The following is a 12,220-nucleotide window of genomic DNA, read 5'->3' as shown; positions in this document are numbered from 1 at the left end:
GGTGATACAGAAACTTTCAGCTATTGCAAGATATGCATTCATTTGACAACAAACTGAATTTAGATACTGAGAACGTTTTCGTAACAGAATAATGTTTAATTTTGAAAAGAAACTGTAGAGTGGCACAACTGCACGAACTGAAACTATGTCTTCAATTAGCATAGCAGAAATGATCAGATTTCACAGAGCTAGTTAGAATGGCTAGTAAATACAGGAGTATATCTCTGAAATAGTATTTATATTTACAGTGATTGGGGAAAGCAACAATTTTAGCTTTAGAGCAACATTTTTTATCTATAGAAAGGTGCATTTCTTTGAGGTGTATGGCTAGCTAATTATGACTGCATATGTGTTATCAGTCTAGAACATTGTTTCTCCATCCCACGATGATAATGAAAGGCTAAAGGTGGAGTCAAGGTGCACTGAGCATTTTTATCACAGGACAGCTCTTTAAGCAAGAGTATATGAAGGTGGATAAAAAATTCACAGTAAAATCTCATATGCCTAAAAGTATTTCTTTTTCCTGTCCATTTATTTACTCATTTCTTCTATGATTTCCACTGTTGTTTTGCACTTTTATGTAACTTGATTCAGAATAATGATTTTCAGTATCTTCTGTGACCTGAGTGAGATTTGTATCATATATATGGCTAAGAAGGACATTTAACAGTATGTGTGTTTTTAAGGTTGTGGCTAGTTGTGCTGTCCTTTTCTACCCTAACTCCCAAAGCCTTAAGCTCGTCTATCACTTTTGAAATCGCACTGGACTGAATTGAAACTGGAACCAAGATTGACGCAAGAGTTTGCAGAGTATGGGTCATGTTCTTAACCTGGAGTCGATGGAGCTGTCAGTTTACACTAGCTTAGTATCTAGCCCCACAGGATTATTCCATTTTTTCCTTCAAAATCCCCTGAAAGTTATTATCTTGCTATTTCAGCTGATTTTTTTTAAAAGTGTATGGACTACATAGTATAATTCAGTGTCCAGAATTTTCAGTTTTTCCTTGAAAAACTACCTGGTTCCTATGTCTTCTTTATATTTTCTCTTGATCCAGTAAAACAATTAGAAGTATCACCTGTGCTCTTTACTTACGCACTTACAGAAAAGCACGTGTTTAAATGTTTTCTTGGATCAGGACCTGAAGACCAAACTTGTTTTGAACTGTATTAATGTCAGTGTAATCTGAGGCCATTCAACACCATAAAAAATGTGAAACACTTTTACTTTATTAAAGTGTATTTTAGAATGCATATAATTTTAAAGAGTACATTTTTCAGAAGTGCTGCTTGTGATCAGCTGTGTCCTGAAGCCATGCGTAAACGTATTCGTAAACCAAAAGCATCACTGCACCACCTGGAAGAAAAGATATTATTTTACTACATACAAAATTCAGTGTTTTCAAGATTTTGTAGGGCATTTGTACTGTGTAATCTAAACCAGGATATGGCAAAGCCTTATTTGCAAAATGGATAATTCTACTAATTCCCTAATTCATTAAAAATTCACCAGTTCTTAAACCATACTGATTTGACTTAATATTAGACCATAAAGCTGATGTGAAAAGCTTGTATATGAAATCAATCACCCTCAGTGTGATTTTTCCTAACATTTTTTCTAGATTAATATTTTTCTTTGTATGAGGTGAAGTGAAGCTTTTAATCTGAATATGTGTATATTTGTGTGTTTGTTTAGAGTTAGATTTGGCCATGAAAGAGCAACTTGAATGTTGGAATGACAACAATTCATCACCAGGGTGATGAAAATGCTTCCAGGTAAGATTCAAGAAAGGTTTTCAGCTGTTTGTTTACCATGTCTAAAGCAGAAGATCACAGTATTAAAATGAGTATAATCTTCCTCTGCCTGGCTTTGAATCCACAGGCAAAGTTTTGATCTGATGAAATGGCATTATCTGCTAGAACGGGTAACAGTATGAAAACCCAGCTTGAATGTCATAAAGTATCTTTACTGCTAGTGAAGCCAGGCTAAAGCCCTTCTGTAAGCAGGCTGTAATTACTGTACGAGCAGAAGAAGGGAACATTTCAGAAGGTGCATATATTAAGCATACAGAGCAGCTTCTAGTTGGAGAAGATGGGGAAAGAGAATCAGATTCCAGGCTGCAGGAGTAAAAGCGCATTACAATGTGCTACTTGTGGGTGTCAGCACTGGGGCACAAATATCACAAATATTTTCTTGCCTTTGCCTTTGCCTCTTGGCTCAGTTAGTGGGTCGGAGTGGCATCTCTAACAAACACGTCTTCTGCTGGCCTTTCTAGGTAGGTGGGATAGGCTCAGACAAGCAGGCACACAGAACTACCACATGAATTTTCCCATGTTATTTATCCTAACGAACCATCATCAGACTTGAAACCCTCTACGAACAGCAACTCACAGACAGCTAGACAGAGGAAAAGTTTGCAAAAGGCTTTGACCAACAAACAAATCATAGACACAATGTCTAAGATGTGATGTGAACCCAAATCGAGGCTGATTCCAGTTCTGTGTGATCTGTTTGTGCATCTCTTTCCCTGAAAGCATTCACATGTTGAAAGAAGGAATTACCTTTCCAGTCACAATAAAGATTGCATTATTGTTTCATCGGAAAGCCAAATCTGTATATTAGTCAACAGGACTACAAAAATGTTTAAAGCAAAGTGCACACTTAACTGACTTGCTGGATCTGGGCCAGAACGCATAGTCATTTGTAAGACAGAAAATTTTATTCCAAAATCTGCTGTGCTAACGGGTACCGGGAAAACGAAACCCTGCCTTCTCTTTGTCCGGTATGTAATCTGGTATCTTTGGAGTATGAGAGAAAAGGCTTTTAGCTCCAGAGGTATGCCTAGCTGCCCTGTTTCCCCTCCCCACCTTCTTCCTTTACCCTGCACAATAACCAGGCATGGCCTAGCACTTAGCCAGACGCATTGGATATGCAAACATTTACAGACAAACCTAATGCCTCCTTTATACTGCAGAACAGACTGTACCTACTTGCTTTTAACCATGCGTGTTCTTGCCTATTAAACCACCTTGCACAATTGGAAATACAATTTCACGGGAATGGGATACTGTTCAAATTGGGGCTTCTGCTCTTTTTGACACAGACTGCCTCTGTGGGCTGGCAAAATCTAGGGGCCCAGCGCTCTGCTTTCATGATTAATCAAAACCAGTCAGGGAAAAATTGTCAGTCTAAAAGATCGGAGAAGATCTAGCTCTCGACCACTGTGCTCCTGCGTTTGGAGTATCAACTAGTGAGAAGGGGTCAATCAACAAACCCAGTTTTAAGCTATCCTTATCCTTTTAGACTTCTAGGGTCACACAAGTCTCTTCCCAGCTCGTGCTATCGGCCTTTTAGGGTCTGTTCTTTACAGCCCCTGCACAGCACAGGAGAAGAAAGTAACTGGAATTTGACATGCTTGGGCTATGTCTCGACTAGTTGAGAGCATTTATACTGGAGAGACTCTAACCTGCCTTTTAAGGTGACTTTACATCGGTACAGAATAGTCATAGTGAAACCGAAAAAATCACATTAGAAAGAATAGGACAAGCTTTAAGAAACACTTCCAAAGGTTTTACAGTTCTGGCATTTGCAAGGTTGCATTTGGCTTGTTCACAAATAAAGTAACTGCAGAAACCAGCAGTTATTTGGATCTGCAATCATCTGATATGTACGTGTAAATGATTTTTTTAGACGCATATTTAGATAAATCCATCTATGATACTATTAGATGATGCTATTATCAAAAGAAATCATTCAAAGATGAAAGAGATTTTGATGATTTCTGGTACACTGTTTCATTTATTTGACTGATGCTTACTACATTCTGTCAAGAAACTGAAAAACAGGAAGAGAAAGCAAGAACAAAAGCAATATAGAAATGACAGAGGGAAAATTACCTGGACCAAGCCTCATGATCTTGGGAACCAAGCCTTTGTACAGAGCCAGAAATCTGCAGCAGAAGAAAAAACAAACAAAACATTTCAAACAATATTCTTGCTCTAAAAGAAGAATGGAATTTTAGCATGTGTTTGTTAAAATGCTGGCAGAGCACTTAGAAGCAATTATTTGAAATTACACATGTTCAATAGCAGGCCGTATCTGGATTTTAACATTTTACAGAGGCAGATCAGATGAAGAGAAAAAGTTAATCAATGTTCAGTCACAAAAGCTACGTTGTGAGCCTAGCCAATCAGAAATATGACTTTAATCAGTGAGATGGTTTTACTTTCAAGACAAGTCTGTTAACAACAGCTGCATACATGGACGAAATGACTGCTATAATTGAATATCAAAGCTACAACTCAGTCTCCACTTGAGAAATATTTTTAAAAGTTGGAAAACGTTATTGCCACAAGGATCTGTCCCCAATTTAATTATTTCAGCAGTCATTTTAAAGGTACAGAGGTCTGTAGAATTAGAATTAGATTAAATTGGGAAATATTCTGTTTTCCGTTGATATTTTCCTTTTACAAAATGAAGAGTTGAAAAAAATTACACACGAGATATACGAAGCATTTTTTTGTGGTACATAAATTTTGACAACCCAATAATAATCTTGCAAGTCTTGTAAAAGTTCACACGGGGTAGGAGGCTATCTCCTGGTAATTCTTAAACACATTTTCAAAATGTTACGTTGTGCTCTTTTGATACCTAAGTTGAGGGTGGCTTAATGGTCCTCGTCAAATCTGAAATATAACAACATGGTTTTATGGACCCATATGAACTAAAACAGAGGTCTGGACATTTATTAAAATAAGAATGTTTTACCCTTCCTCTTTATAGACTGTTGCCATAGTTTTAAAACAGGTTCTGTACTTGATCTCTCCGGGAACTGGCTGTGGTCCTTGAATCCTACTTTTTGCAACATCAAAAGGAATGTTAATAATTGAGGCTATTGTTCCTGAGACTAGCCCAATTCCAAATTTCCTCAAAAACTCCAAATTTGGATCCTACAAAAAAAAGAGAGAGAGAAAGAAAGAATAAAAAGGGAAACGGAAGGACCTATGCAGGTTAAGCACTATAAAGTAATATGTATTTAATCAGAAAACTCACACAACACAACACACTCGTGTTATTTTAGCGGAACACATTAGGATTTCCTATGCTGGAACTTGTTTTCTTGACAATCCTATTGGCTATGTTTTTACACATGGTCTAAATTGCTGAAGTACACATTTCCTCACACAGGATTTATAAACACAGTTCATAAAGAAAGACTGGTATGGCATATGGGGATGATTTGTATAATTGGGCTTCACAATGTACTTAGTATTACTGTATCAAAACAGGAGAAATCCAAGCACACTATTAGCTAATTGGCCAGAATATTTTACAAATGACAGCAACTTCCACCATGAAGCCTACTAAAACGCTCATTTGTGTGTTGGACCCCCAAATGCTAAATTAAATAAAGGCTAATCTCAGTCTGCAGCCATTCCCCTCCAGGTTTTTTACATTTATTTTCACATGTAGCTGATTCACTGTACTGAGAAGTGCTAGCTTCCTGTTATTAACAATCCAACTCGGCGCAACTGCAAAGAGCCTCCACGTTCTGCGCATTATAAACGGTGGTAACTCACTCAGCTAATTGGCTGAAGAATTTACAACAGATTGTTTCCGAACCCTACTATATATTCATGGTAAAAGTTAGAAACAGGTTAGAAGTGCATCTAAAAACCTTTGCTCACTCACAGTTCACAGTCCAATGGGATTTTATTTGATCTTTTAGAAAGACCTCCTACCTTGGTATTTTCTGTGACATCAAAGAACTCAGAATTTATCTGGGAGTCAAAGTCCCTTGAAGCAAGTCTAATCCTCTTTTTCTATGTAGTGGAAATCACAGGGAAGTGTGTTCCAGTGCATTTCCTAGGCACATATTTTTTTTTTGCTATTGGTCTTCAACAGCAAGGACACTTTTTTACTACAGCAGACTCTATGTACGTATGCAGTTCCATTTTTTTCATGAAGGTACTTCATCAGTAAAATAACAGACAATCTTGCCATGTTATAACATCAGCACAATATCAAAATGAAAGAGTGCGTTCTTTGTTTTCTAAACCTGTACATTTGTGACTGAGAAAAGGAACAATGGAGAAGTTTTCCTTTCCGGATTAGCAACAAGGAACATAAATTAAAACTTCCATAATATGCATTGGACGAAGTCCATACAGGTGTTTAGAAAGAAATGTCAAAATCAACACAGCCTTTTATTACTTGCAGAAAAACTCAACACCTTGATTTCACAAAACATGAAACATACTGGTAATATCTTTTAACATTTGAATGCCTTGTGGTACATAAAGAATTGCAAAACTTTATTAGCAAAAACATTAGTAGCAAATTTCTGTTTATTCTGTACATACTGACAGTGGTTTAAATGGAAAAAAAGAAATAAAGCCAATGTTTCTGGTACCCAGAGAAGAAAAAAGGACCTCTTTTGAAGTTCGAGGGGCAGCAGTGTGGCAGCCTGGTTCCAGCAAGGTGCCTACCCAGCTCCAGGCAGCAGGCGTATGATTATACCTACACCTGAGAGCTAAGTACTATTCCAGATTGTGCTGACCTCCTCAAACCAGACTGCGGCGAGGAGGCTACCACCACTCTGTTGACTTTTCATAGTCTAGAATGGTCTGAAGTATTTTTGTCTCGCAATTTGGCGCAAGGACGCTTTCTTCCGTAGCGCCAAGCACAGTGGGCTGCCCTCTGGGCTAGCCAATATGTGTCAGGCAAAAATATTTACTTGTTAAACATTGAATCGAAAGTCTTGCAGCTCCTGACAAAGCCTTTATATTTGAATGATTGACTATTTTCATATTTTCATGAATTCCCAATGCCAGCATTGTCTGCTTTATGTCTGAAAGTGCCACAGAGTATAGGATACAGTGGGTGTCCGATCAAGTGAGCATCTATTAAAACCTGATGCTGCACTAATACAACTAAAGGGAAATTAAAACAAATTGCTTTATTTCTATTCCAGTATTTGTGACACAAAAAAAGTTGAAAGGCAGCATTTTGCCCATTCACAAAACCAGATTCTAACCAAATGTGCTATGGTATACACTAGCTTTGCTATGTAACTCAATTTTTTATTTTATGTCTCATGGGAAAGGTTTTTCTATGGCATTCACCACTGTAATACCTGGGTCATTTCATGCATATAACAGATTCAAAATAAATTTTGCTGTTAAAGATAATGAGAAAGTTATTTTTTCTAAAAGCATAGCTTAGTGGCATTTTACTGCACTAATGGTTCCAGTTGAAAAAAAAGAGATTTCCAAACATAATTTATGCCTCTGTCTACAACGCTTACATGAACAAAGGAACATTGGCTGTCTATCAAGTAGGTGCAAGTTGGTGCTATCAGGAAACAGTGTCTTTCTTTTAATACTTAAATTTGTCCTTTTCCTACCCCATGGACAATGCCAAAATATTCCTAACAGTCTAGGATCTTGCGAAAGGAGACATAAGGAGAAGGTATCTGTCTAGTGCTAATGCTGCAACTGGTTAGCTGAGGCAGTTATCATCATGTTATTGTCACTAACTTCTGCACCAGGCAGTTCACTGAGCAAATATTATATGTTTCATATGTTGTACATTAGAAAAAAAGATTCTGACAAGCTCCTTTTGCATTCATAAATGGCAGAACTGCAGGAAAAACATACATGAGTTCTGTTTTTAAGCAAAGGCGATTTTTCTGTAGTATGAGCAGAACATATAGAACAGAAACTTGATTTTAGATGGTGCCACACCACAGTACAGTATACCACAAGGAAGTGAAATACCAATTTGCTTATTCACAATGGAATAACTTTGCCATGGTTGAATAATGTAGTCTGTGATCATCTCACCTTTTTTACTGTGCTTTTCACAATCACATTTCCTGTACACCTGAGTCCCTGCCCTGTGAGAACCAGCAGCCATTAAAAATAAACAGAGAAGTAGGCATCACTAATAAATGCTATATCTATGTATGTCCTGCTGGATTTCCCTGCTTTCTTTGGTAGAAAAAAATTTGAAATGTTGTCTCTCTGCTTTTTATACTTAATTACTCCTATCAGAACATTTTTAAATAAGTGGAGACTCCAAAAGTTCCTCCTGCATCATATGCTGCTTAATTCCTTCTTTTATGTTCCATAATTTCTAGTAACAGAAAATTCTAGCCCTAAATTTAGCACACACACACTTAGATACAAGAGTGTCACCCACTGGAGGCAGTTTTTTCCAGTTTCAGTCTCCAAAGGCCTGGGCTTTCCTTTCCCTACCACTTCTTTCACTTGTTTATTTGCTGGGCACTTTGTCAAAACCTCTGTTTAAATTTTTGATCTCAGTCAAAACCTTCCAGACTTTCTTCATCTGAACTGAAGGAAGGTCACTTAATAAGCAGTATAGATATTAATCCAGCAATGAAATAACCCTTTGGTAAAGGCATGTTTGCTTGGAACTCAGTTAATTTGATTTTTTCAGAATGACTGAAAAATCATTTTAGCATAGATAATGACTCACCATATTAGATATATTTGTACTGATTTAGACACCCATCCTAGGTGCAATGCGAGGGTTCAAAGGTAGGACACCACACTCGCATATGCAGTGGAGAGAAGTAGGTACCTTCAAAGGAAGAGCTCCAAGTCCCTAAGGCTGGCTGCTTGAAGTAAGCAGAAGTAGCTAATGTGAACAGTCTACCGACATGCATAATAGTGTTTAGAAACCTGACCACAGAGACACTCAGGAATATTACTTGCTTTTCCCTTGTAAGGCCCTGTTCAGTCTGAATAAGAGTGGCAGAATGTGTCGCAAAGGGACTTATAATTTAACCCTATTTTTAAGCAAAAAAAAATAAAAATCAATAAAATCAAAAGATCAATAAATGTTAATTAGTCTAAATGAAGCTATTTTTAGAAGTTTGTTTGTTTCAATATTTGCATGTTGGTCTTGAGATCTTTTAACTTTTTTTTTCTTTCCAGTTGAGGGAGGTACACATCTTACGAGAAAGAATACTTCTATATGTTTTAGTACTTCTGAGCACCTCATAGATAAGTTCACTATAAAAGATTAATGCTTACTGGATAAGGAGAATGCCAATTCCTGACATTTTGCATGAAGAATAAATAATAATAGAATAATGTTTGAAGTTGGTAATTGCAAAGTAGTCCATTGACATTAGCCTGAAACTAACACTTACAGTGCAATATTTGCATTAAGTTTCTTAAACTCCTTTGAAAATGTTAGTTATAATATTAGTTTTATAGATGAGTTACACTTGGCACAAAAGTGGCAAAAGTGATTTGAAATGACCGCTAAATTTAAATATGTTTGCTCAAGGTCGCATAACGGGTCAGCAGAGAAGCCAGGAATGGAGCTGAGAGGCTTTGTGCTGTACGCTGCACATTCCACCTCCCTGTGTGTGACAAGGGAGACTTTAAAAGACAAGGCTTCGGTTTGGCCAACTCTGGTTCTGCCCAGTATACCTAGGAATTACGGGACTGAAGAGGGAGATGAGCCAGGAATAAGGGGTAGAGTTGGTTCTTGGCCCTTTTGGCTAAGGCAAAGCGTAATAGCATTGGAACTCCTGTGGCAAGCTAAGAGGTGCCGCAAGACCTGACCTACATTGACTACAATCGAGTGTTTGGCAGCAAAACAGGCTGTAAGGAACAGTTTAGCCAGCCTGATAATTGGTTTTAACCACTAAAAGGAGCTTCCTTTGGCAACAGACAGTGGAAGAAAACAACATGTGGGTCTGAGGAAGGGGAGCTCCCAAGACAGGGGAGAAAAGGTTTAATTAGAGAGAGACAAGGTGGGAGATCACTCTCAGGAGAGCAACAAGGAACAGATGAAAAACTCAAACGAGTTGCTTTAAACACAGACACTGAGCCAGAACCCAGAGGAGAGACAGGATCTGGGTCTTCCTGCTGAGTCCTGGAGGAGAGCTGGGAAGAAAGGCTGTCAAATTCTACCCTTGGAGAGGGAGAGGCTGGTACAGATGTGATCAGGTAGTTTGGAGGCATGTAAACTCCTGGCAGAAATCAGCGGTAAGGAGGAGAAAATGATGTAGACTCACTGCAAGGCTCCAGAAAGGGTGAAAATGAAAAGATGAAAGTGAGTCTTATCAATGTGCTGATAACATCATGCTTTGATTCTTTCAAAGAATACTCACAATTTTTGTTTGTGACTTAATCAAGATTTGACCACAGCTTAAGGAACAGTTTCATAGTATTATTGACCCTGAACTTCTGTCCATCTCATGCATTTACATAGTAAACTCCTTACTGTAAACTATAGCTTGCTGTCTGATTAGTACAATGATGGTCTGATTTTTGTCAAGATGCATAGGGAATGCTGAAATTATAACTACAATAAACATATTGATGAGCAGGAAAGTCATTCCGAAATGCATAGTCACAGCTGCACTTTGTTTGAATTGAACGTGCCTTTTCACACTGGTATTATCTCAGATTCCTCCTTGAGTGCAATCTCATTGCAGCAGACATTTATCTAAGTTTTTAAAATCCACCTGTCAGATGTCTGACAGTATAAGAAGATGAATGACAGCCACTAGGATAAATGTCCTGGCCGGTCTCCAGAGTGACATGGCTGTCTGCTGAGCAGGGTATAAATTTTCAAACAGTCTGCAATCCTCTCAGTGATTTGTTTTTCTCACAATAAAATTTCCTGATAAAATTATTAATTTTACTTCAGATTAATAAGTAGCATTATTAAGTAGCATTATTATCTATTATTTACTCTTTTGCTATAACCTTTTGGACTATAGGGCAAGGCTAGGACTTCATTTAGTCCTAAAACAAACATCTGCATCAAAGAACTTTTGATGTAAACAAAAAACCAGGAGACAACAGAAAACGTGGTCACCAAATACAAAATGTACAGAATTCTGGAGACTCAGCTCTCCCACACAGAGTTGGTCTACACAGGTGATCAGACTGTTCATAAAGTGTTGGGGTTACAAGCAGGCCACCTTTTCATGGCATCATTTAGACATTAACTATGCAGAAAAGGGTGTCCAGAAATGGGTATCTTATTGCTTACCCCTGCAGCCAGTACCCTTTTCTGCACTATCCATCTTCAGTATCAGTTATATAGTAATTTATAAAACAGAAAAAAAAGAGTAGCCCCATGAATACCAGAACTAAAATGGTTTGATGTCTTATGGGTTCTTGTGACTGATCGATACCGATGTCTGGAAAGGTGCAAGCTCACACTAAAGGTTACACGGGCTTTTCCCCATGGAATTCAGTGTTTAATAAGGCATAAGTTCTCACTGAAAATTCCCTCACCTGGGACACTCCTAAGATGCACTTGTAGGATCTCTTCTCCTTTTAAATGATCGTTTCTATGTCTTGTAAGAACTTCGCTATTTTAAGGCTGCCTCTCTGTCAGCTATGGTCGAACCTGGTTATCAGTTTCAGCATTATCTGAATTTCCACAGGAAAACAAAAAAATTGTTTTTTCTTCTTCACATTTTTATTTTGACCGAAGAATCCTCTCCTGAAAATTCGTATCTGTCTTGCCTACAGGAATACTGCAGTACAGGAGCAGTTGAGGTAGCAACAGATTCTCCTCTCTTGATACATCAGCTTTTGGTGATGATCACCTAGGCTGAAGTCTAAACAACACAGGCTGTCATTTCCACAGCCACAGGACACCTCAGATCGGAAAGGACTGATCAATGGGTGGCTTACGGCACTGCCTTTTTTTAGTTGCTAGCTCATAAGTCATCCTGAAACCTGAGCTTGGATGGCAGCTCTGAGGTTATTCTATTTTCCACTCTGATCCAGCCGCCTTCTAAGTCATCTTGGTTTACTATTTTTTCAACTGTGTTACACCACATGTCCTTTTCACCGTCTGTTCCTACATATCACTCCTCTGTTGGCATAGATCTGAAAACAACTAAAATAAAATTGTTGTCTACTATCTTACTTATTTGCCAAGCCGAACGGCCCATTTTAGTCTCCCATCTCTTCTTTGCCTATAGAAGTTCAGGGCCCTTTCTCTGACAAAACAACACACGGCTCAGCTCCCGCTGTCTGATGCAGCAGCCCTTTTACAACAGGCACATCTGTAGCAGCTGGGGCAGGCAGTGCCTGACTTGAAATGAGTTTTGCAGTTGGCCACGTTTCAAAGGGAGTTTTTAACAGACAGTAGGGAAATTTCATGTCGTTAAGAAGTATGACAGCCACTTGGAGGTGGTAGTGAGCAAAGGTTTCAATG

General features: G+C 38.2%; 1 protein-coding gene across 2 annotated transcripts in view; it reads right to left on the bottom strand.

Annotated features, from left to right (window-relative positions):
• Window positions 1-513: 513 nt before the first annotated feature.
• SLC25A21 (solute carrier family 25 member 21) overlaps window positions 514-12,220 on the bottom strand; it is a 261,130-nt gene continuing 249,423 nt past the window's right edge. For both annotated transcript variants that reach the window (XM_075753957.1, XM_075753956.1), the window contains 3 exons: window positions 4,766-4,947; window positions 3,895-3,947; window positions 514-1,354 (listed from right to left, as the gene is read on the bottom strand). In XM_075753957.1, coding sequence (XP_075610072.1) covers window positions 1,275-1,354; window positions 3,895-3,947; window positions 4,766-4,947 — 315 coding nt within the window. In that variant the 3' untranslated portion in view covers window positions 514-1,274. The remainder of the gene's footprint in view (window positions 1,355-3,894; window positions 3,948-4,765; window positions 4,948-12,220) is intronic.

The sequence above is a fragment of the Balearica regulorum genome, chromosome 5 (genome assembly GCF_011004875.1).
Source record: "Balearica regulorum gibbericeps isolate bBalReg1 chromosome 5, bBalReg1.pri, whole genome shotgun sequence".
In the NCBI taxonomy this organism is placed as follows: Eukaryota; Metazoa; Chordata; class Aves; order Gruiformes; family Gruidae; genus Balearica; species Balearica regulorum.
The sequence above is the reverse complement of the archived record's forward strand: the minus strand, read 5'-3'. Positions and strand labels throughout refer to the sequence as shown.